The sequence below is a fragment of the Tachypleus tridentatus genome, unplaced genomic scaffold (genome assembly GCF_004210375.1).
Source record: "Tachypleus tridentatus isolate NWPU-2018 unplaced genomic scaffold, ASM421037v1 Hic_cluster_1, whole genome shotgun sequence".
Taxonomy (NCBI): Eukaryota; Metazoa; Arthropoda; class Merostomata; order Xiphosura; family Limulidae; genus Tachypleus; species Tachypleus tridentatus.
Window position 1 is genome coordinate 25,064,226 of NW_027467777.1, and position 26,268 is coordinate 25,090,493.

Sequence of the window (26,268 nt, forward strand, 5' to 3'; positions counted from 1 at the left end):
TGTAAGTTGTGATATAAATGTTAGACAGTTACCAACAAAGTAAAGAAAATATTAAACATGAAAAATCACACACTGACAATTTATACTTTGAAAAGTGTTTAGATATGCATGGCTGTTTTATTTAGATTTAACATGAGAGTTATGACCTAGATAATTATAATGCACAAGTGTTAAATGTAGTATTTTTAGAAGTGATAATTTATCACAGGTTTGCTTACATTACTGTTTAGGAATCATTTGTTGTGTAGTTAATTCACATCATACTACCTGAATTCTTCTTCTTGGTTTAAGTGAGTATTGTTATATCATAACATTTTGTAGTTTGTAGAAAGTTCTAGGACTAAGTCAGGCAATATATATATATATATACAGTGACCAAATTAATGCAAGTAATTTAGTGAAAGTGAAAGTAAAGTTAGACTGCTTGTGAGTTTAGCCTTGTATTGCAAGAACAAAAATAGAGAAGAATAAGTTGTCTTTTCAAGGGTGTTCTACGGTAACTGAACCCATAAATGTGAACTTTGATGAAAATAAGACAACTATTTCAAGATCTGGATACAACTGTGATAACCAATAGTATAACAAAGTTTGGTACATATTATTTGATTTGCTTGAAATAATATATTATTTTAAAACAAGTGGATTGTGTGCTGTCCATTTATTGTTAAAATTTACAGCCTACAAGTCACAAAACTTACTGTAAAGAAGTTCTGGTGTATCAAAGATACACTAATAAATGAAAAAACGAATCTATAAGGCTGGCATAAATATACCAAGTCACAAAGATTTCAGAATACAAAGAAACACAAGCTTATATGTATTTAATGCCAAGCTTCCATGGAGGTTTAGATAACCGTCACAAAAAAAATGTAGGTGTTTACCTGTTTTCAATGGAATTCATGAACAGATTAACAAACCATGTCAAGGAGTATTGGTACATTGGATCTACATTTGGAAGGTCTGTTGTTGAGAAAAATAAAGTGGAAGAGTGTTTTGCAATTGGTCGATACTCTAGCCTGGATGTCTCAATCTTTTTCTCCGTGTCTTCTGCTATCTAAGACCAAGTAAAGGTTTGGTTGAATATTGAAGAAACAATAAAATACATTGATAAGCAAGTTGATACAAATATTGTACACACAAGTAGCTACAAATGAAACCAAAGTGAGTTGTCAACTATGTGTGACCCTTACAAATAGATGTTATGATTGGTAGAAACCACAGTTTAATCTATTCATATTCAAGGTTCAGTGTACTATATTAAAATGATTATGAATATGTAAATGTAAGTCACATAACAACTACAGGTGACATTAAGTCATGTATCATAAGTACATTTTCACAATGGTTGGAATTTTATAGGTAGTGTAACACCATTAAAAATTTACCACTTTTGGAACAGATAGTTAACCACAAATGTCAACATAAAATGTTCATAAACACAGATTATAAAGAAATATTCATATTGTGGATTTAAAAGATGGGGATATCCACTGCACATAATGGCAGTGAAAAATGAAATAGAAAATATGGATAAATTCAAGCACCAGAACCATCCAGAAATAGACCTGCAACAAGTTGTACTCCAGCCATGGTAAACAAAGTGAAGTGTGGCATCTTGCAACAGATAAGAATGCAACACAAGTGTCAATGGAAAAAAGTGTCCACATGCACTAGACAACAATACACAATATAATCAATAAGGATCAAAACCTGGAAGTGAGGTCAACAGGACATGGACAGCTTCAAGTTAAGACAGGCCAGCTATGTATTTTTCTGCAAGTGAACTGTTAAATGGGTGATGAAAAATGGTTCACCCTTAAAACTAGCAGGGAAGATGGTATGTTTTGGAAATGAAAATATTAGAATAGTAGCCTTTTTAGAGAAAAATGCATTGATGGATTATTGTCAAGAAGTGCAGTTGTCAGAAAGAGTTTGTTATTAAGCAAAATAGTTCCTTCATCACTATCATTGATAGAGTTTAAAAAACTCTTAAAGGGTTTCATTGCTGTGTCTTCACATTACAAAAGTATAATCTTTTATACTCTATAGGTTTCATTAAAGACTTTAATAACTTGATACAGTGCCTTACAAAAGTATTCACCCCTACCAGTAATGTCACATTTTGATGAAATACAAATAATAAAAACAATTATTTTTACTGAATCAAACTTAATGCTTTTATGTATGAAGAAAGTTGAATGTCAGCAAAACCTGTAAAGAAAATATATAAACTGAAATTTACTGATTGCATAACCATTCAGACCCCTAAGTCAATACTTAGTGGAAGCACACCTTTGGCAGCAATAGCTGATGTGAGTTGTTTAAGATAGATCTCTACCAGCTTTGCACAATGGGAAGGTGTAGTTTTTGATAATTCTTCCAGGAAAAAGTTTCTCCAATTCTTAAAAGTGTGTTGGGAATCATTTAAGAACTACAATCTTCAAGCCTCATCACACATTTTCAAGATAATTCAAGCCAGAACTTTGACTGGCCCACTCAAAGACATTCACTTTCTTCTTTTAAAATCACTCCAGTGTAGCTTTGGCTGTTCTTCTTGCTGAAATGTGAATTTTTGACCCAGTTTTAGATTCTCAGTCAATTTAGACAGGTTTTAATCTAAAATTTTGTCTGTACATTGTACCATCCATCTCCCTCTGAGTAGCTTTCCAACCCTTGGTGGTGAAAAACATTCCCATAACATGGTGCTGCCAAAATTATGCTTGACAGTTGGGATGGTTTTGACTGGTTGATGTGCCATGTTGGGTTTGGAACAGATGTAATGCTTTGAATTTAGACCAAAAACCTTAATTTTTATTTCATTTGACCACAAAACCTCCAGCCATGTGTTTGCAATATCATTTACATGCTTTGTCACAAACTTCATGTGAGATTTAACATGACTGATTTTAGTCTTCATTTTTGCCACTCACACATACATGCCAGCTTTGTGTAGTGAGTGTGATATTTTAAATGCAAAAATCTGACTTACTTACATAATATAAGTGACTTTTTACCTTTCTCAGTTTGAAGTGGATTGCATAGATTTCAAATATAAAGTCCCATTTGAAAGTTTCATGATTGTAAGCTCAGATTTTGTTGAACTGTACAGGGGAGTTCATACTTTGGCATGGCACTGTATCTTTGAAAGCACCCATGAATATGTCACTCAAACAAAGAGGTAAGAAGGGCCTCATTGCCAGACCTTTAATTTCTTGATACAATTTATCATTAATTTTCAATATTCACTGTACAAAAAACTAGTAAAAATTCAGCAACACTTTTATATGTTCTTAAGGTGCGTCCTTAATATCAAGTAATCTCTTTATAGTAGATATTTTTTCAATGTGTTTTATCACTTTTATTTTTTTGTGTTTTCTTTTAGGTTACTTGGTGATATAAGGCAAAGTTCTGTCCCCATAAAGATATAAAATTAGTTTATTTCTTCTTTGTTCTTATGACATTTCTATGGTCACTTTCACTTCCAAGTTGTAGGCCTAAAAATAAACTACATTCCAGTATTAACTCCACAACCAAATGTAAGCCTAACCTCCTAAACTGGTTGAATATCATGAGATAATTGAGTTTATGGCCAAACATATCATTAACAAGGAAGGCACCCAAATGATGAAACAATGCCTTCAATCTTTATAAGTTAAAAGATTACATATTCTCACTACCCAGTTATGTTTTAATTTTGCTCTAAGTAAGTAACTTGCTCTGATTCAAAAGTAATATTACTAGTACCTTTTGTTTGTGAGACACTTCATCAGCTAAGAGTTTTGATGAATCCAAAACATGGATAGCAGTCTCATCTTCTAAGATGTTACCTTCAGATGAAGAGAGAGTATGTAAGATTTTGTCCTCCAGTTCTTTTAATTCTTTTGTGTTGGCAGCTGTCTGAATGATTAGAGCTTGCCTTTCTTCCTCGAGGTCAGGTCTATAAAATGTTTTCATTGTCATTTAATTTTTACAGTTTTCTGACAAAAGTAAAAATCTGTTTCAAAATGTTTGTATAAGTATACAAAATAAAACTATATATTTTTATGTAACATATCTACAGATATAGAAAAAATGATAAAATCAGAAAGTGAATGAAGGAAAAAGAAATATGCTATTACAAAACAAATATGTGTTTCAGTACATATTAGTGGCTGCCCGTTGAGAAGAACACATATTTTGTAAACATTATCTTCACACCAACCTGAATTAATGTTTTAAATATGTGTTTAAGTATTTATTAGTGACTGACCATTGAGAAGAACACATACTTCATGAACATTATCTTTACACCCAACTGTGTTAATGTTTCAAATAAATACATGGTTTACTGTAATGCTTGGTTTCCCTTTGTACAAGTTAAAGGACTGAAGATATGGCTTAACATGAGAGAAGACTGTGCTAAATATATTAGATTATTAACACAATTATGATGATGACATTAAGATATCTGTAGTTATAATCAAATTTAGACATAAAAGACTTCTTTCAATAAAAATTCTTAATGATATTACAAAAAGCCAAAAATACTGAAAAGAATTCTTCCAAATATTTCAAACCTAAAACTCCAGTATACTAACATAACCTTAAAGAACAATAAGGAATTTTTTGGTCCACCTAAGCCATCCTTTTTACTAATAAAATCACTAAACACCTCAAAGCCAGTCCTTATCATTAAATATTTATCGATCAATAAACACCTCACAGCCAGTCCTTATCATTAAATATTTATCGATCAATAAACACCTCACAGCCAGTCCTTATCATTAAATATTTATCGATCACTAAACACCTCACAGCCAGTCCTTATCATTAAATATTTATCAATCACTAAACACCTCACAGCCAGTTCTTATCATTAAAAATTTATCAATCACTAAACACCTCACAACCAGTCCTTATCATTAAATATTTATCGATCACTAAACACCTCACAGCCAGTTCTTATCATTAAATATTTATCGATCAATAAACACCTCACAGCCAGTCCTTATCATTAAATATTTATCAATCACTAAACACCTCACAACCAGTCCTTATCATTAAATATTTATCGATCACTAAACACCTCACAGCCAGTTCTTATCATTAAATATTTATCGATCAATAAACACCTCACAGCCAGTCCTTATCATTAAATATTTATCAATCACTAAACACCTCACAACCAGTCCTTATCATTAAATATTTATCGATCACTAAACACCTCACAGCCAGTCCTTATCATTAAATATTTATCAATCACTAAACACCTCACAGCCAGTCCTTATCATTAAATATTTATCGATCACTAAACACCTCACAGCCAGTCCTTATCATTAAATATTTATCAATCACTAAACACCTCACAGCCAGTCCTTATCATTAAATATTTATCAATCACTAAACACCTCACAACCAGTCCTTATCATTAAATATTTATCGATCACTAAACACCTCACAGCCAGTCCTTATCATTAAATATTTATCGATCACTAAACACCTCACAGCCAGTCCTTATCATTAAATATTTATCAATCACTAAACACCTCACAGCCAGTCCTTATCATTAAATATTTATCAATCACTAAACACCTCACAACCAGTCCTTATCATTAAATATTTATCGATCACTAAACACCTCACAGCCAGTCCTTATCATTAAATATTTATCAATCACTAAACACCTCACAGCCAGTCCTTATCATTAAATATTTATCGATCACTAAACACCTCACAGCCAGTCCTTATCATTAAATATTTATCGATCACTAAACACCTCACAGCCAGTCCTTATCATTAAATATTTATCAATCACTAAACACCTCACAGCCAGTCCTTATCATTAAATATTTATCAAGCTTTCTCTTAATTTAATTGTATCTATCACACCTGAAAGCAACATGATCAAAGGTCAACAACCATGTTAGAAAAATAAAGCTTTCTCAGTTGAACTTGACCCTCAACCTTCCAAACTTTAAGTATTCTAGTCTTATCATTTTCACTATTAAATATTAAAAAGATGATTCATTGTTACTAATCCCATTAACAATCTTAAATACCTAAATTCCCTAACTTTGCCAAACTTTATATTTGTGTCTCCTAGCCCAACCATTCTAACTATTAATTGTGATAAAAGTTGATGCTTGAACAATACAGATTGCCTTAGTGATCTTAAACATTTTCATTTTTCAAGAGAAAATAAGTTCAGAAATCTTAACCTATCCTAATATAGCAACATTTCAATCTTAGTAGTCCTTCTCTGAACCATTTCTAATAATTCAATGCCCTTCCTAAGGTAAGACTGAACACAGTACTATAAATATGACCTAGTCATGGCCTATAACAACAAAATAATAATCTATTTATACTTGTATTCAGTATTTCTGTAGACACAACCTGATATTCAATTTTTCCTACCACTAACAACAGCTAGGTTGGCTTAAGAAGCTAATGAATCAAAACTCTAATATCCTTTTATTTTGTTAAAGTTATTTCTATCAAAATTGTATTCATAATCCAGTGATACTCCACATGTATTTCTTTTAATTAAAAGTCATCTGCCATTTATTTGATCAAATCACCAAAAACTCCAAATCAGTAGCATCCTCCTCATAGTTAACAACATCTAAAATTTTACTATTATATTTTTTAAATACTAAATTATTTATATATTATGTCATATAGTGATTTTCAAGAATTAGAATCATTATAGTAACAACAGAATTAATAAAATGTAATTTAAAAGAGAAACACATAATAAAGTATTGTTTATATTTTATATGACAAAAAAACATTATCTGGTAAAACAGTATTTTTCTAGAAACACAGAGATAATACCACACTATTTGGAACAAAAAGAAAGAGTCTTTAGTTGCATGTTGTTATAAAGATTCCAGAGGAGATCATCTAATGACTACTGATATGTTGATTTCAGAAAATATAGATTTACTTTATACCTACCTTTCTTGAGCAACAACAATACTTAGTAGCTGATCTTCCAGACCCTCAGGAGTGATCATGAAGTTAAGGAGTGACACTTTTGTTGCAAGTTCAGGAAGGTAATGAGGGTTTCTTAATTTGGTAGTGATATACAGTTTAAAGTCTTCATTCAACTCTACAGTTTTGTCACCTAGCTTTATCATCTGAACACCATCTATTAGAAACCATTCCATATTTACAATTGAGAATGTATAAATAACATCACTAGTGTCACATAGCTTTGTCATCTGAACACCATCTATTAGAAACCATTCCATATTTACAATTGAGAATGTATAAATAACATCACTAGTGTCACATAGCTTTATCATCTGAACACCATCTATTAGAAACCATTCCATATTTACAATTGAGAATGTATAAATAACATCACTAGTGTCACATAGCTTTATCATCTGAACATCATCTATTAGAAACCATTTCATATTTATAGTTGAGAATGTATAAATAACATCCATTAAAATTATAAACATAATGCTAGGCAAATGTACTAGATATCTAACTGAGAAATATAAGTACAGTCTATAAGACATAACTGTCTTTATGTCTATCAGCTAACAGTGATTACACTGAGATACACAAACAAGAGTACAAACAGCTTACATCAGTGTTCACATATAAAATTTCCAACTATATGTCATATTACGTTATTATACCTACAAAGACCAAATTACTTAAAAGACTTACAGTTGCTTAATAAATTTCAAAAGAAAAGCATATTAACATTGTTACCTTGTAATAATCAATAATAAACATTTTTAAATGAGAAAAACAACAACTCATAACTGAAAATGGATTTACTGACCAAGACCTCAATATGGGACTCTGGCTAATTAGGCCAGTGATCTATGACTTAGTACAAGTATTCTCCATCAATGTTCCCTTACAAAATATTTATTACTTGTTATGATATAACAATATTACTGTGACTTCCTTTTAAAACTGACTAAATAATTGTAAGTCTTCTATGATTTGTACATGCCATAAAATAGCATGATTATCATACTCACTCATGGTAGAAAGCTTTATAAATTAACATTGAAGAGGACAGCTCATACTCTGAAACGGAGGTCAAGATTCTTTCTACTTAAAAATACCTATTATTAATTTTTACAATATAAAAATATTACTACAGTTTCCTTAAATAGTCTTTATTAGCAGATACATTAGTAACATACATAATTACCAAGATACTTAAAATCATAAAAGATTTATTAATATAACAAAATTAAAGTTTTTAAAGTCATACATTCTAAAATGAAACTAAAGATACTGGCCTTGTTTAAAGGTCTGTTTCAACAAAATTGATTCTAAAGATGGGTCCAACTCCTCTTCCACGTTCTCAAACAGCACTGGTTTACCAAATTGTAGGCAGTTCTCAAGATTACGTACAAAATCATCATCTGTGAGCTTAATAACAACTAGTCCATTTTCTTTTTCTAATGTTTTGACCCATTTATTGGCTTGACCTTGAGGGTCAATCATTAATGGCCTGTCGCCAAATAGAAAATACTGAATTATTTAAAACTATATCAAACAAAAATTAACTAAATATTCAGTAATCACCAGTATGTTGCAGTGAAACATAGATACAATGAAGTTCAACTGCATCAAATTAACTCTTTAAGAGTCATTAGATAAGATACCACAAGAAACTGACAAAGAACTTGTACAATGTCAAATTAGCTCTACAAATCTTAATCAAATAAATTACAACAGGAAATAAATACCATTCAAATTAATGTATTTCCAACAGATATCTATCTCCACAGACAGTTTAGCCATATTCTTCAAGAATCTGTCTAAATGATTTTCATGTTTTGACATAAACAGTGCTGGTGCTTGATGAAGTAAACCTGTGACAAAAGGATCCCACCAATTGAAGGTAACCTCCAGGTGAAATAACTCCCCATCGTACTTGTGGTAACTCGTGAGTGAGGATATATGAAGAGGTTGGTTTCTATCAGAAATATATTTTTAGATCAGGAAAATGTTAACTCTTGAGGCAATGACTCATTTCTTCACACAGGTCAGCTTAAGTATCACACTGAATTAGTGTAGGGGCTTCAGAAAAATTTACCTAGATGAGTTCCCTTCAAAAGACACTTGTAGGGAAACCCATTGAGTTTTACACCTGATGACAAGGTCTCCCTAGGGGCACACCTGTGAGAGACTGCATTTTTTTTTTGTCTTTACTCAGAATGAAGGTAAAGAGAGATAAATGAGCCTCATGTGTAGCAGGAATGGGTAGAATGAAAAAAATGCCATCAGAGCACTTGCACACAAGCAGTCAGTGGACCAGTATGTGTAGTGTGGTTGGGGAATGTTTAAACCATATCTTGTGTGTTCAGCTCAACTCTACTGAACAGATTCCAGCTGTAGAAGGAGAGAATATTAGTTATGCACTATGGTTTTGTATAGTGTGTGTTCATCTCAACTCTATTATAGAGACTCTGACTTTATGAGGTGGAAATGTCAGTTTCAGATTACAGTGTGTATTCATCTCACCTTTACTGAACTAATTGGCTACATGAGGAGAGCACATTAGTATTGGATCATGTTTTTTACACATTGTGTGCGAACATAACCTAACCTTGACCCAACTGAACAGGCTCAGAATACAGGAGGTGAGCACAAAAGGTATGAGCTATGGATTAGAGAGATGACAGTGATACATTTTACTGTATCATTTAAGCCTAACCTGTGAGAATTATCTATGGCCTATTACCCCAGCATCCAAAAATTAGCAAGTAGCAAGGTTTCCCATACTCCACTCAATGAAGAAGGGATGAAGGAAGAATCACATTGGACACATCCAAAAAAATGCCTGTATTCTTACTGAATACAGTGCAATGGATTACCATAAAATTCTGTTTTTAAAAGCCAGCAAGCACAAGCCAAAGAAATTAGAAAAATGCATTCTTGATGTCAGTTTTCTTCATAATATTTCAAACAATAGGTAAAGTTAGGATTAAAAAATTGATAAGTGAGCATATTATGAGGATATTTCAACAACCTAAATATCGTAAAGCAGGTGGATGGAATGACCGATTTCCGTTATCTTGGCTTAATGTGGATTTTGGGAACACCAGCCACCTTGTGGGGTCCTATGAATTTAAAAAGGTCTTTGAAAAAGAAATAGACAATAGGATAATTGAAGAATGGTGATCAGTTGAATCCAAAAGGAGATAAAACATCCAAGTGGTATAGAGAATAAGATGAATGTATGGAGAGCCATCTGCATTTCTGTCTGGAGGATCTTGACCTAGGGCTGTGAACAAGAGATGCAAGAGAATGAGAAAGGTGATGAATCAAATTGAAGAAATGTAAAATAGTCTGCAAACATCCACATTCAGAGACAAACATACAAACTGAAATAACTGGTGGACCCATTCAGTAAGGATAAAAGTAGAGGGTTCCCAGAGTAGGAACAGATGATAATGAGTAACCTGAAAGAGAGAGGTACATCAACAGCTCAAACAGGACACATGAGCTTATCAGGATTTGAACAGTCAAATAGGTGAGACACAGAATGAAAGAGAGATCAGTATGGGGAAAGGAGTATTAAAGAGTGGTGTTGGGGTGTGAAAAAAATCAATAGTGTAGGTATCAAAAGGATGGTAGTCATAAAGGAGAACAAAAGGACAATACAAAGAGAGGTCAACCGCTCCAATGGGCCACTGTGAGATTATGCAAAACCTTAATAAGGTCTCAATCAGGCAAGGAGGATAAAAGAAAACTAAAGAGTAGAACACAGTGAAAAGGACAGGGAAGGAAACACATAGTGGTATCAGGAAAGACAAAATGCCATGGACAAGGCTGCCTGATAACTAGTAAAGGCAGAGACCAACAAATCATGGACAAATTGCCAGATATTAAAACAATTACAAAAAAAACGAGCCAGAAAGGTGTTTCACAGTTTGACAGCCAAGAGAAAAGAATTGATAGAAGAACAAACAACAAAAGACCTGCCAATGTCAATCTTAGCTCCTGAAAAATGATAGGCAATAAGATAAACTCAATGTGAATGAGTCCAGAAGTGTATATGCCCTAACACCAAAAAGTATAGAGTATTTGAATGAGTGCTTCTTAAATTGTTGATGGAGGAAACAATTGTGGAATTGACTGAGTGAAACGTAACCAAATGATCCATCATTCATGGCTGGAATGGAAGCATGTCAGTCAAATAGCCAAAAGGTGAAAGACATTGATGTGAAATAAATGTCTGTCCAGCATCTAAACTTCAGAAGTTCTGCCCTTACCAGATGTGTATAAATTAGAGAGGGATGCAAACAGGTGAAGGGAAAAAATAAAAAATCCAGTTTGAGAGATGGTAAAGGAATGCCAGAAGTAGCATGATCATGGATTAGTCAGTATGAGAATTCTTTGAGGGATGAAAAAGTTCACAGATGAGGACATGGGACTTTGAGACAGTAACCTTTGGGTCTACAACATTCACTGCAAGAGACATGAGTACATGGTCCAAAAGAATGAGGGGTTTCAGAGAAGTCAGAGTGTTCCAAAATGAAAAGCATAAAACATGGTTAACAGATATACCATAGTTTATAAGCAAAGAGGAAGATGGCTGAACTCAGATGATACAAGAGATGAGTAAAATGCTCAAAAGTACCAAAAATTAAATGTTTTTTTGGGGGGTATATTGGTGCAAAGAAATGTCATTGTCTGCACCAAAAAACTGATATAAAAATAAAAGCAAAAAGTAAAACTCTGTAAATAGTAAAAATAAATTAAGTTACAAGCTAAACACAATGTCCAAAAATTAGGTAAAAAACTAAAATAGATTTAAAAAAGCCAATGGCCCTTTAAATACTAAAAAAAACAATCAAATTGGACAATGTCACAATTGTTAAGGACAATGTCTGATGTTAGGGGTAAAGTCATAGAAATGACATATCTAAAATTATTCTGCTGCTCACATCCATAATAATTGCACAAAAGACTCCACAACATTATCCAATGACAGATTCAATTCAGTCTGTCATTGCCTGAATACACAGTCCTAAAAAAGGAATGTCATAACATTTATTCTGCAAGAGAACAGCCCACTAAGGAAGGAAGACACAACCACAAGTGGAATGCTGTGGTAAGGACTGAAGCTTGGTAGCATGTTGTAAAGAAAGTTGCAAATGACAGAGGTGAATATGAGGTTCATGGAACTCAGTACACACACCATTTACTGCCATAAAACACCCATACTCAGCTGAAACCCTAGATGGTGTACAGAATCCAGCATCTTCAAGGCAGATAGTCCAGCATGGATTGTATGAAGGTAGAATAGATCTTGAGGATGGTATGACCCATGGAGATATGGATGGCTATACATACAACCTCCAAGGGGTATTAAATAGCACAGACAAGATAGGTATATGCTGGTCAATCAGCAGTGACAAAAGACAGTTTTGAGTACTAGACAATCCTATTTCATATACACTATAATTCAAGGTATTGAGTTGACTTCAAATTTTCTATTTATTCATTAGTGTTTTAAGGAAATTTACCATTGGATTGTTGTAACGGGCACTACCAGTGTACTCCACAAACAAACCACTCGAAATTCAGAATGCAATTACATTTTAGTTCATCCATATGTATTCATATCATTCAAAAAGTACCTTGTAATGACATACAAAAACTCATAGGTCTTTTAAAATTCTTACCATCTTCTACTTTTGTCTACAATGACACCATTGTCAATGGAAAAACTGTCAAAAGGAAGTCCTGCAATAGTCCATGACTGTATCTTTACAGGATTTCCTAAAGTCTGACTAACAGAAAAATCAGTTGAACAGGAAATTCCTATGGCCTGTAATGGAATATAAACAAAAGCCTACAATTTATCAAAAGTTATCAAAAGAAGTTTGCTTAAAGAATCTTCATAAATTTACAGTTAAAACAATATACAAGTTTAAAGTTAACAAAACAAAGTATGAAGTAAATCAAAAAGAGATGAATTAAAATAAAGTTAATAAATTATTTAAAACACGTAAACATAGAACAGTAGGCTAGGGATAATACAAAACACACATTTATTAATCACCTTCAGTGATTATTTAAAATACATAAACAAAGAAGAGTAGGCTACAGATAATACAAAACACACATTTATTAATCACCTTCAGTGATTATTTAAAACACATAAACATAGAACAGTAGGCTACAGATAACACAAAATACATTTATTAATCACCTTCAGTGATTATTTAAAACACATAAACATAGAACAGTAGGCTACAGATAACACAAAATACATTTATTAATCACCTTCAGTGATTATTTAAAATACATAAACATAGAACAGTTGGCTACAGATAATACAAAACACATTTATTAATCACGTTCAGTGATTACTTAAAACACATAAACATAGAACAGTTGGCTACAGATAATACACAACACATTTATTAATCACCTTCAGTGATTATTTAAAACATAGAACAGTAGGCTACAGATAATACACAACATATTTATTAATCACCTTCAGTGATTATTTAAAACACATAAACAGAGAACAGTAGGCTACAGATAATACAAAACACATTTATTAATCACGTTCAGTGATTACTTAAAACACATAAACATAGAACAGTTGGCTACAGATAACACAAAATACATTTATTAATCACCTTCAGTGATTATTTAAAACACATAAACATAGAACAGTAGGCTACAGATAATACACAACACATTTATTAATCACCTTCAGTGATTATTTAAAACATAGAACAGTAGGCTACAGATAATACACAACATATTTATTAATCACCTTCAGTGATTATTTAAAACACATAAACAGAGAACAGTAGGCTACAGATAATACACAACACATTTATTAATCACTTTCAGTGATTATTTAAAACATATAAACATAGAACAGTAGACTACAGATAACACAAAATACATTTATTAATCACCTTCAGTGATTATTTAAAACACATAAACATAGAACAGTAGGCTACAGATAATACACAACATATTTATCAATCACTTTCAGTGATTATTTAAAACATATAAACATAGAACAGTAGGCTACAGATAATACACAACACATTTATTAATCACTTTAAGTGATTATTTAAAACACATAAACATAGAACAGTAGGCTACAGATAATACACAACACATTTATTAATCACTTTCAGTGATTATTTAAAACATATAAACATAGAACAGTAGGCTACAGATAATACACAACACATTTATTAATCACTTTAAGTGATTATTTAAAACACATAAACATAGAACAGTAGGCTACAGATAATACAAAACACATTTATTAATCACCTTCAGCGATTATTTAAAATACATAAATATCGAACAGTAGGTTACAGATATTACACAACACATTTATTAATCACTTTCAGTGATTATTTAAAACACATAAACAGAGAACAGTAGGCTACAGATAATACACAACACATTTATTAATCACCTTCAGTGATTATTTAAAATACATAAACATAGAACAGTAGGCTACAGATAACACAAAATACATTTATTAATCACTTTGAGTGATTATTTAAAACATGTAAACATAGAACAGTAGGCTACAGATAATACACAATACATTTATTAATCACTTTCAGTGATTATTTAAAACATGTAAACATAGAACAGTAGGCTAGAGATAACACAAAATACATTTATTAATCACCTTCAGTGATTATTTAAAATACATAAACATAGAACAGTAGGCTACAGATAATACACAACACATTTATTAATCACCTTCAGTGATTATTTAAAATACATAAACATAGAACAGTAGGCTACAGATAATACAAAACACATTTATTAATCACCTTCAATGATTTACAACACATAAACATAGAACAGTAGGCTACAGATAATACACAACACATTTATTAATCACCTTCAATGATTATTTAAAATACATAAACATAGAACAGTAGGCTACAGATAATACAAAATACATTTATTAATCACCTTCAGTGATTATTTAAAATACATAAACATAGAACAGTAGGCTACAGATAATACACAACACATTTATTAATCACCTTCAGTGATTATTTAAAACACAGAACAGTAGGCTACAGATAATACAAAACACATTTATTAATCACCTTCAGTGACTGCTTAAACCACAGGTGTAAAACTTTCAACTGTGTAAAGTCGGACTAAAATGATTAATAGTTTATTTTGGGAAATGTTTTGTTTACACGATAGAATATAATCACATTAATTACTTTATACGATGTGTAAAACAGTTCTTAATCAAGTTACTTAATTCTAGTGCATATTTTGTTTATACCTTTATAGAAAAGAGAGCTTAAGTTGTTCATTCTGCTAGCTAGATTTATCATTCTACTTCCTTCACTTTATGAAAGAGAGCTTAAGTTGTTCATTCTGTTGGCTAGATTGATCATTCCCTTTTCTTCACTTTATGAAAGAGAGCTTAAGTCGTTCATTCTGCTAGCTAGGTTTATCATTCTACTTTCTCCACTTTATGAAAGAGAGCTTAAGTTGTTCATTCTGCTAGCTAGATTTATCATTCTACTTTCTTCACTTTATGAAAGAGAGCTTAAGTTGTTCATTCTGCTAGCTAGGTTTATCATTTCATTGTCTTCACTTTATGAGAGAGAGCTTAAGTTGTTCATTCTGCTAGCTAGATTTATCATTCTACTTCCTTCACTTTATGAAAGAGAGCTTAAGTTGTTCATTCTGCTAGCTGGATTTATCATTCCACTTTCTTCACTTTATGAAAGAGAGCTTAAGTTGTTCATTCTGCTAGCGAGATTTATCATTCTACTTCCTTCACTTTATGAAAGAGAGCTTAAGTTGTTCATTCTGCTTGCTAGATTTATCATTCTACTTTCTTCACTTTATGAAAGAGAGCTTAAGTTGTTCATTCTGCTAGCTAGATTTATCATTCTACTTTCTTCACTTATGAAAGAGAGCTTAAGTCGTTCATTCTGCTAGCTAGGTTTATCATTCTACTTCCTTCACTTTATGAAAGAGAGCTTAAGTTGTTCATTCTGCTAGCTGGATTTATCATTCCACTTTCTTCACTTTATGAAAGAGAGCTTAAGTTGTTCATTCTGCTAGCTAGATTTATCATTCTACTTTCTTCACTTTATGAAAGAGAGCTTAAGTTGTTCATTCTGCTAGCGAGATTTATCATTCTACTTTCTCCACTTTATGAAAGAGAGCTTAAGTTGTTCATTCTGCTAGCTGGATTTATCATTCTACTTTCTCCACTTTATGAAAGAGAGCTTAAGTTGTTCATTCTGCTAGCTAGGTTTATCATTTCATTGTCTTCACTTTATGAAAGAGAGCTTAAGTTGTTCATTCTAGTAGCTAGATTTATCATTCTACTTTCTCCACTTTATGAAAGAGAGCTTAAGTTGTTCATTCTGCTTGCTAGATTTATCATTCTACTTCCTTCACTTTATGAAAGAGAGATTAAGTTGTTCATTCTGCTAGCTAGATTTATCATTCTACTTTCTCCACTTTATGAAAGAGAGCTTAAGTTGTTCATTCTGCTAGCTAGATTTATCATTCTACTTTCTCCACTTTATGAAAGAGAGCTTAAGTTGTTCATTCTGCTAGCTAGGTTTATCATTTCATTGTCTTCACTTTATGAAAGAGAGCTTAAGTTGTTCATTCTGCTAGCTAGATTTATCATTCTACTTTCTCCACTTTATGAAAGAGAGCTTAAGTTGTTCATTCTGCTAGCTGGATTTATCATTCCACTTTCTTCACTTTATGAAAGAGAGCTTAAGTTGTTCATTCTGCTAGCTAGATTTATCATTCTACTTCCTTCACTTTATGAAAGAGAGCTTAAGTTGTTCATTCTGCTAGCGAGATTTATCATTCTACTTTCTCCACTTTATGAAAGAGAGCTTAACTTGTTCATTCTGCTAGCGAGATTTATCATTCTACTTTCTCCACTTTATGAAAGAGAGCTTAAGTTGTTCATTCTGCTAGCGAGATTTATCATTCTACTTTCTCCACTTTATGAAAGAGAGCTTAAGTTGTTCATTCTGCTAGCTAGGTTTATCATTTCATTGTCTTCACTTTATGAAAGAGAGCTTAAGTTGTTCATTCTGCTAGCTAGATTTATCATTCTACTTTCTCCACTTTATGAAAGAGAGCTTAAGTTGTTCATTCTGCTTGCTAGATTTATCATTCTACTTTCTTCACTTTATGAAAGAGAGCTTAAGTTGTTCATTCTGCTAGCTAGATTTATCATTCTACTTTCTTCACTTATGAAAGAGAGCTTAAGTTGTTCATTCTGCTAGCTAGATTTATCATTCTACTTTCTCCACTTTATGAAAGAGAGCTTAAGTTGTTCATTCTGCTTGCTAGATTTATCATTCTACTTTCTCCACTTTATGAAAGAGAGCTTAAGTTGTTCATTCTGCTAGCTATATTTATCATTCTACTTTCTTCACTTTATGAAAGAGAGCTTAAGTTGTTCATTCTGCTTGCTAGATTTATCATTCTACTTTCTCCACTTTATGAAAGAGAGCTTAAGTTGTTCATTCTGCTTGCTAGATTTATCATTCTTCTTTCTCCACTTTATGAAAGAGAGCTTAAGTTGTTCATTCTGCTAGCTAGATTTATCATTCTACTTTCTCCACTTTATGAAAGAGAGCTTAAGTTGTTCATTCTGCTAGCTAGGTTTATCATTTCATTGTCTTCACTTTATGAAAGAGAGCTTAAGTTGTTCATTCTGCTAGCGAGATTTATCATTCTACTTTCTTCACTTTATGAAAGAGAGCTTAAGTTGTTCATTCTGCTAGCTAGATTTATCATTCTACTTTCTTCACTTTATGAAAGAGAGCTTAAGTTGTTCATTCTGCTTGCTAGATTTATCATTCCACTTTCTTCAATTTATGGTTGTTATCCTGTTCATTTCAGAACTTTACCAATTGAAACATTAATGAGGAAAACTTTACCAGATTTACAGAATTTAAATTATGAAATAGTTTTCATCTTTTATTCTTCTTTAAAAAAACACCAAACACCAAGAAAGAACTTTTTTTTAAAAAAGAAGTGTTTATTATATTTCTCCTTTTGATAATCATGTCTTATAACAGAAGTTAAACTTCTTGAGAGTAGAACACACTAAGCAAACATAATTTATTAAAAGTATGGGTACTTACCAGACAATACTCAACCCAATCTTGAATACAGTCACTTCTATAAGAAGCTGTATAAGGTCCTAAATAGGCAATGACTCCAGAAGCCAAAAGAACATCTCCCGATAAGTTGTCATAAACTGTCTTCAATCTTTCAGCTTCAAAAGACCATCTAATGGATAGGAAGCATACATCTTATTACGTTCATCATGAAATGGATAGAATTCTCAGTCTCATAATAATATAGAAGATAAACAAAAATAGTAACATTTGAAATGTTTGATATAACTTTTGTGACACATTCTTTATGTATTTAAATACTATGTAACACAATTATTAATAACTGTTTAACAGACAACTGGTAAATTAACTGTTTATATTATTGAGTAAAAGGTTTAAAATCAGTGAAGAAAAACAAAGAATCCACGAATGATGTAGAGGTATGATCCATTTTTTATTTAAATACTCTCTTTAGAGTTGAGGCTACATCCATGGCTCATTAGTACTTTTTGGGAGAGCAAACCAAAGAAGTTAAAAAAGCCTTTTTTATAGTAATAGCATGCAAAATATAACATGTCAATATCATGTTGTTTTTTTGGTTAGCTATCCCAAACAGCACACTTATATGAGCTATGAATTTGAGAAAACTAGTTTACTGCAAAAGTATTAGTAGATTAGTCCTCTGTGTCATTCACAATTTTTTGTTTCTTTACTGAAGTATCCAGATTCTATTGAGGAAAAAATTCACATTTAATTAGGAAGAATACAACAGTAGTACATCACTGATGACAACAGTAGTACACATTAATTATTGTTTTATAAACTCACTAATAGAAAAACATCATATTTGCGACAGTATATAAGTTGGTTATACAACAATACTAATGAATAATTGTATGATAAGTTCACAGATTACAATTAATAACTTCTAAATAAATTAACATAAAATATTCTTAACTAAATATGAGATATATAATGCTAATTAAATTACTGCATAATTGTTGATATTACAGTTGTTTCTTTTGTTAGTTACTTCATATTTAGAGAGTGTGAAAAATCATTAAAATAAAAACTGTTAACAGTTTTTTCACAATAACATTTTTTGGAATTCTCACAAAGCCACAATATTCTAAGTGCATTTTGGTCCTTCTAATATATAAGTTCCATTAAAATTTGTAATAACATTTATTTTTGCCTTTGTTAATTTTCATAACATTTTAGTAACTTTTATCTTTAAGCAATAACTCAATTAACATTAATAATGTTTCTATTTTCATCAACATTTATCTTGCATTGATGAATATTGTTACATAGTGACTCCATTACTACTCAGTAATGAAGAGCTCAAAGGTTAAGATGACTGTCACTAAAAATGCAAGATCTATGTTTACGTATATTCTGCAACAATTGCTCTAAGGTCCTTATCCTTTTAAGGTCTGCATATTTTTAGCACGAATGAAGTCATTACTGATTTCAAACTTTTTAAATGTTCATTGGTACTCAACACTGGCACAATTTAAGAAAGTAACTGAATTATCAAGAATTATACCAGGTGATTAGTTTGTGTTAAAAAACAACTTCTACACATATTGCTTTCCTTGCTTTAATAAATGCATGTATATATATAATAATGAAGTATGAAAGGGTATGTTGTATATTAAAAAACACCTGATATATATTATTTAAAACATTAATATAACCTATCTCGCTCTCCGCCAAGACCTCCAATCAGTTTCTGGGCACGGTCCAACTTTTTAGCACAAAGGTCGACTTGAACCTCTAGTTGCTGTTTGCGTTCTGACATTTCTTTAAATTGCTGTTTTAGTGAAGTTAGTCGATCTTCAATAGTTTTAAGTTCATCTCTTTTAGTCTCCAATAATGCCATTGTGGTCACCAACTGTTCCTCTGCTTTAGCTAACTTTTCTTTTTTAGGAGCTACAAGCTGCATAGAAAAATAATAAATTAGAGGTAACAAATGAGTACACACTGCATGCAAAAAAGAAAAGATAATGTTGACTATGGGATTAAGAAAAACAGTTCCATGAGAGATATATGAACTATATATGAGCATTTAAACCTAGTTCATAACTTTTACTTATTGCAGATTATTTTACCACAACACAAACACTGCTATCAATAACCCAATAATTTATAGTTTATGGTATTACTTGATTTGGTGATAAAATATTGTCATATATTCAGGTTTATTACTCTATTTTCTTGTTCTGTTTCTAACATTTACTGTTTGTATAACAGAAATTAATACCATTATTCATTATTTATTGTTCTTCTTATTAAACTGATACAAATTCCCACATGAATATGTTGTTATAGAATTACTTATTACTTTAATTAAGTTTTTATTACTTCATGTACATGTATTTTTCACATTTCTCACTTTTTTTGAAATTAATGAAGAAACATAAAGCATTTTACCAAAAAAACAAAGAGTACTCGCCTTGGCAACTCTATCATACAGTTCCATAGCAATAACCCATCTACATAAACCTTCAGCTGCTGATGAAGCCTTGACAACAACAGCTGGATTAAAATCTGAAGAGGTTATGAACTCCTTACGAATTTTAGCCATTATATGAGGCTGGTGTAAAAAATATACAACTGGTTACTTAAGAAAAACAAAACAACAGCTATATCTAGATTTAACAAATTACAATGCTGCTAATAAAAGTTACTAAATGGTACAATGCTTTGAAACATAAACTTCTATTAAAGTAATATGATATATGTATATTAAATAAACTTACAGCTATATTGTCTTTATCATATTCTTTTAACTGGGGCAAAAAATTCATGTCTCCCAGAAGCTTTTTGGATGGTCCCCAATAGTCCAGAATCTGTTTAAAATGTTTAATAATAAAATATAACAACATAAAGTATGTTCAGTAGAATTTCAGATTTTGATTTTCCTTTCTATAAAAGTGGTTTATGTAACAATCAAGGTTCAATGTTCAGCATCATAAACATAAATGAGAGAACAATTGTATAACCTGTCAACTGATTCCACTAGGTTTAATATTTGTAACCACATAAACAGTAAATTTAGAGAAACAATATATTCAGCTGTTTACCTTTTGACCTGAACCTGATGGGTCATTAATTTTCTCTGGTTTAATGTCTCTCATCACACATACAGCAGCCATCACCAGTTTTACTGCACTTGGAGGATTCTTCATAGACTTCACTACAGTAATATCAGCTGGCTACAAAACAATGGCTGAAATGTAGACTTCTGATATTTAAAACAAGAATTCAGTGTTTCATTGTATTCAAACAATGAAATGTTTATGTTTTATTCAGTATAATAAATGTTTTACTTCTCATATACACATATACTTCATTTGAAATTTAACTATTTTTCTCTTGTGATTTAAAACATATAAATAACAGATAGTGTATAAGCAGTTAGTTTTATAATGTGTACAGCAGTATGATTTTAAGCTAAAACCTTAACCATTAAAATGCATTTCATAAGAAAATTAATATTCATGTAAACACATATTTTAGGTAAAATTAAGATATTGTGTTATAGAGAAAGCTTGTATTATTTCTAAGTAAAACACAAACCTTTAAAGTATTAAGAGCAGTTAAGGCAGATTCTAAAGCTGGAATAGCTTCTGCAAGATCAGTTTCGCACTCTTCCTTTAACAACTGAGCTTCGACTGCTTGTTGATTGGCTACAGCTTCATCTTCTTTTAAAATGGACTTAGTTTTCTCCATTTCAATAGATTCTGTTTCAATCACCTTTTATAATAAAACATTATTTATCTTAAGTCATAGAGCACATGTACATGTAATTTTAGTTCTTAAAAATTCAAGAAATAATGCATAGCTTCTATTGGGTTGAGGAATAATTTGTGAGCATTTTTTCAAGTTAAAAAAATATATTCATAAATGAAATGCTTTCGCAAAATATTTCATGTCATTTGGTAGATAATTTTTTACTCTAATAGATGGTGTGTTTGATTTTCATATGTCTTTAATTTTTGCTTTCATTTTCAGCTCATTAAATGGAATGTCAAGTGGACAAAATCGAGCATTTTCGACACCATCTGCTTTTCGCATTTAATTTCTTGCAATTTCGTTTAAAACAATGCATACTATATACCTAGGTATTACATGAAATAAAGTATCATAATAAATGTTTTGGGTGTAATGTGTTCATGCATTGAAGTATTGTATAGTCTTGCATGTAATGCTTGAATGAAATTATTTAAAAACGCTCACGAATTATTCCTCAACCTAATACAAAACATTTCCATCTATAATCAAATTGTTAATTTTGGTTACAAAACACACATGCCCTAATTTTAGCCTGAAGTAACTTATTCGTTACCTCTTTATTTTACTATATAATACTTCAATCTTAAATCAAATAACGTAAATATCATTTAAATATAAAACTGAAAGCTCATTAAAATTATAATTCAGACTCAAATGCACAACCTTCAACTTATACACCAGACTATTGTGTTACAAAAGGTTTTAATGCATTCCAGTAATAAATCTAAGGTTCTGTTCTGGGCCCTTTATTATTTCTCATTTATATAAATGATATTCTTTACCAACAGTTTTTTGGAGATATCCAAGCCTATGCCGATGATATTGCTGTTGTTTATAGTAAGCCAAATCTAATTAATGAAGCCATTATTTCTAGTGATCTTAATAAAATTAAAAATTGGCTTTTCTGTAATGACTTATCCTTAAATATATCTAAATCTTTTCTTCTTCAGTTTAACCTTTATGGTGTCATTCCAGCTTTTCCTTCTATTTTTTATCATTCTAGTGATTGTTATACTTACCCTAATTGTAAGTGTCCCAAATTGACTCAAGTTTCCTCTGTTAAATATTTAGGAATTATTTTAGATCGAAAATTAAATTGGCAATTTCATATTAATTCTTTAGTTAATAAATTAAAATATAGTTCTATGCTAATTTTGAACTTAGTCATTGTGCTCCTTATCATATTTTGTTAAGTGTATATTATGCTCTCTTTCAATCTTTCTTACAATATTGTATTTCAATTTGGGGTGGCACATATAAGACTTTTTTAATTCCTATTCACAAGTTGCAAAAAAAGTGTTTTCTCTCTTATTTTACTCATAGGCTTGATACCGATTTCAGTAAATTTAACTCCCTCTTTCATATGATAAACTTTATTTATATTTTTAGCTTTATCTACATTGCATGTTTCTTTTAATAGGCCTTTTAAAGTCACTTCATATTTTACACGACTTCAATCTTTTTTTCCAATTAATGTACCCACACCACGTAAAACAGTTACACTTCATCAATATCTTTATTTGGCACCTCGTATTCATAATTTTATTCCTTATAGTATAAGATCTTCTATTAATCGTGTTAATCAAAAGAAATACTTAAAACAATGGATCTTAAATACTGATGATAATATTCTGGGAACTTTATATTGATTTTGTAAGTTTTGATTTTACATTATTATGTGTTTAACCATCACAGGACGAGTTAACTCTTTGTTGATGGTTTTATATTGATATTTGATTTTTTGTGTCTAATTTATTGCTTAATAAATTTATTATTATTATTATTATTATTATTATATCACTAAAATTGTTACATCAGACACTACATGAACACTAAAACCCAGATTAAGCATGACAAAGTACAACTTCATAATTACAACACTTAATCATACAGATGACTTTATAAGATTACACTGGAAGCTGGAAGTTAATATTTTCAGACAAATAATCACTTACACACACAGATTACTGATATTTGTTGTGCATCTGCCTTAGAGATTTGCAAACCACTAACATTTTAGCAGCTCCCACCTAATTTCAAAATATTATGCATGAACTGTGCTACCGTATGATAATGTCATCATGTGTACAAGCTCTTTACCAATAGGAAAGGAACACATCTCAATGTGCAATAATTCTCCCTATGCACTTGGCACTCATGAAACTTGATGATGCAAGAAAAATAAAGTTGCACAGGAATATAAAGGAGAAATATAAAGAGGTATCTATTATAAATACATCTGTAGGTTAAAATATAGTAGCTTCTGAGACGACACCTCATCTTCACAAACAATTTATTTATACTTTCATGGTGAAATGGTGGAGGAGACGTGAATTTTACATAGATAAAAGGTGTCCAAAAGAAACCCTTGGAGTTTGATACCCAGTGGCAAGGGACTTCATAGAGTTACACACATGGGAGACTGTCTCTGTATTCTTGTCCAGGGAATGCTTTTTTGCAGGTGATAGAGAAAGACAAGAAAAATGAGCCCCACATGGGGAGAATAAGGGCACTGGCAGTGAGTATTTAGTGTATGAAAGATGGCCTACACTACACTACCAGTATCATCACTACATTCCACCATGCTGGATCTCAATCGTATATCAGTCTTGAATACAAGTCTTTTTGTTTGTTTGTTTGGAGTTAAGCAGAAAGCTACACAAAGAATATGTGTGCTTTGTGAACCATGGGCTTTGAAACCTGGTGTCTAGCATTGTAAATTCTCAGACATACAAGTGAAATTAAAGAGGGTTATCCTTTGTCCACCACTCAAGTGACAAGAAACTGGTAAGTGGCAAGGATCTTCTGTGCTCCACTTGCTAAAAGATGGGGAGAATTAACAGTTGGGAGATCTAGAAAAAGTGTCCAATTGCCCATTAGCTCTTCAATTTGAAAAGGTCTTTTATTGGAAACAGTGCAGTGCATGACTGTAAAACCCTATTTTCATAAACCAACAAGCATAAGCCAATAAAAGTGGGCAGAGCACACCCCTGATGTTAGCTTTTTTCATGACAGTCTATGAAATGGGTGTGGTCTGGATCATACATATCTTTAAATATATACATTATATGAGAAAGCTTCAAATGGCCTTACATAACACTCCTAAAATGATAGGCACATTTTGGGCCAGGGTTGTTTCCACATCCTAGCTTGATGCTGATTTTGAGTAAGTATATACTGGAAGACATCACCAGCCACTTGGTGAGATTTTATGATCAACAAAAAAGGAAATTTACTCATCTGTCTATAGATGGCTGGTAAACTGGAGAATAGTGATAGAAGGAAGTTGGTAATCTTTAAGAGATGAGATGATGAAGTAAAGCACCTTAAAATAACAAATGATTCACAACTGAGACCATTCCAGGATGAATTTAGTCCAAAAACAGAGGCAGTCTGAAACAATAATCAAAGCACTCAGCATGTGACAGATAATTAGACAAACCTGTTGAGAATGGACACAATAGGAAAGGTCTAGGTTTTCAAAGCAAAGGGTCCTGGATGGGACCATGGAGTTTTTGGAATGAATCATAATCCAATTACCCACAATGAGGGGTAAGAAATGGGGACACATGCAATGGACAACTAGAACTCCCAGCATGTTGATATAAAGAGAGCACTCATCTTGGATATAAGTGTCAAAAGTGATGCTGTCATTTAGAGATGCTCCCCACCTGGACAAGGAAGCACTGGTGAAGATCCTGTATTGGTGGAGATTATAAAAATACAAGAAATGGTATTGGAGAGGTCTAGTCAACAAGGCAAATCCTTAAGCTGAGCTATGGGGGATAACAGATCCTTTGGAAGGTTCTGGTGGTCACACAATGTACACTGGAGAAAGTTCTTGTGTGAACGATCAAATAAAAAAAAGTAATTCTAGTAAAGCCATAGTCCCAAAGACAAAGAGAGAGAATCTTGTGTCCAAAATGTGTAGGAGAGGCATAAATCTTAGTGACCAGTAGGCCCATGCCTCAGAAGTAAACAAGAGAGAGTTGAACATGGCTGAAAGAAGAGCTGAAAAAAACTGCTAGGTTTACAAGATATTGGATGGCAGTGAGGAAAGATTAGAAAATTTTAATGAATCAACTCAAGTAGGTTGCCTTTTAAACAAGAAAGGAAAATGTACAGGGAAAATTCTCCTTGAGTGTCAAGATTTATATGTATGTGGGCAAGATTTTTTACAGTAGGTGTCTCTGACTTGTTGGTGATAAATTTCAACAATAAACAGACAACAGATAATCCATGTGTTATAAAATAATATATTAAAAAACAATCAAACATAAATACAAACGTTTGTTAATCATCACGGTTGTATCCAGAGGTTTAAATGATCATCTGTTTTTGTCTAAAGTCCATACAGGTTTAT

At 31.6% G+C, this 26,268-nt stretch overlaps 1 protein-coding gene across 1 annotated transcript in view; it reads right to left on the bottom strand.

Moving 5' to 3' along the window:
- LOC143241722 (dynein axonemal heavy chain 7-like) overlaps positions 1 to 26,268 on the bottom strand; it is a 227,034-nt gene that overhangs the window by 54,193 nt on the left and 146,573 nt on the right. Inside the window, 11 exon segments of the mRNA XM_076484949.1 lie at positions 882 to 1,054; positions 3,745 to 3,937; positions 6,940 to 7,132; positions 8,256 to 8,470; positions 12,657 to 12,802; positions 18,129 to 18,276; positions 19,805 to 20,046; positions 20,563 to 20,703; positions 20,870 to 20,959; positions 21,194 to 21,325; positions 21,690 to 21,866. Coding sequence (XP_076341064.1) covers positions 882 to 1,054; positions 3,745 to 3,937; positions 6,940 to 7,132; positions 8,256 to 8,470; positions 12,657 to 12,802; positions 18,129 to 18,276; positions 19,805 to 20,046; positions 20,563 to 20,703; positions 20,870 to 20,959; positions 21,194 to 21,325; positions 21,690 to 21,866 — 1,850 coding nt within the window.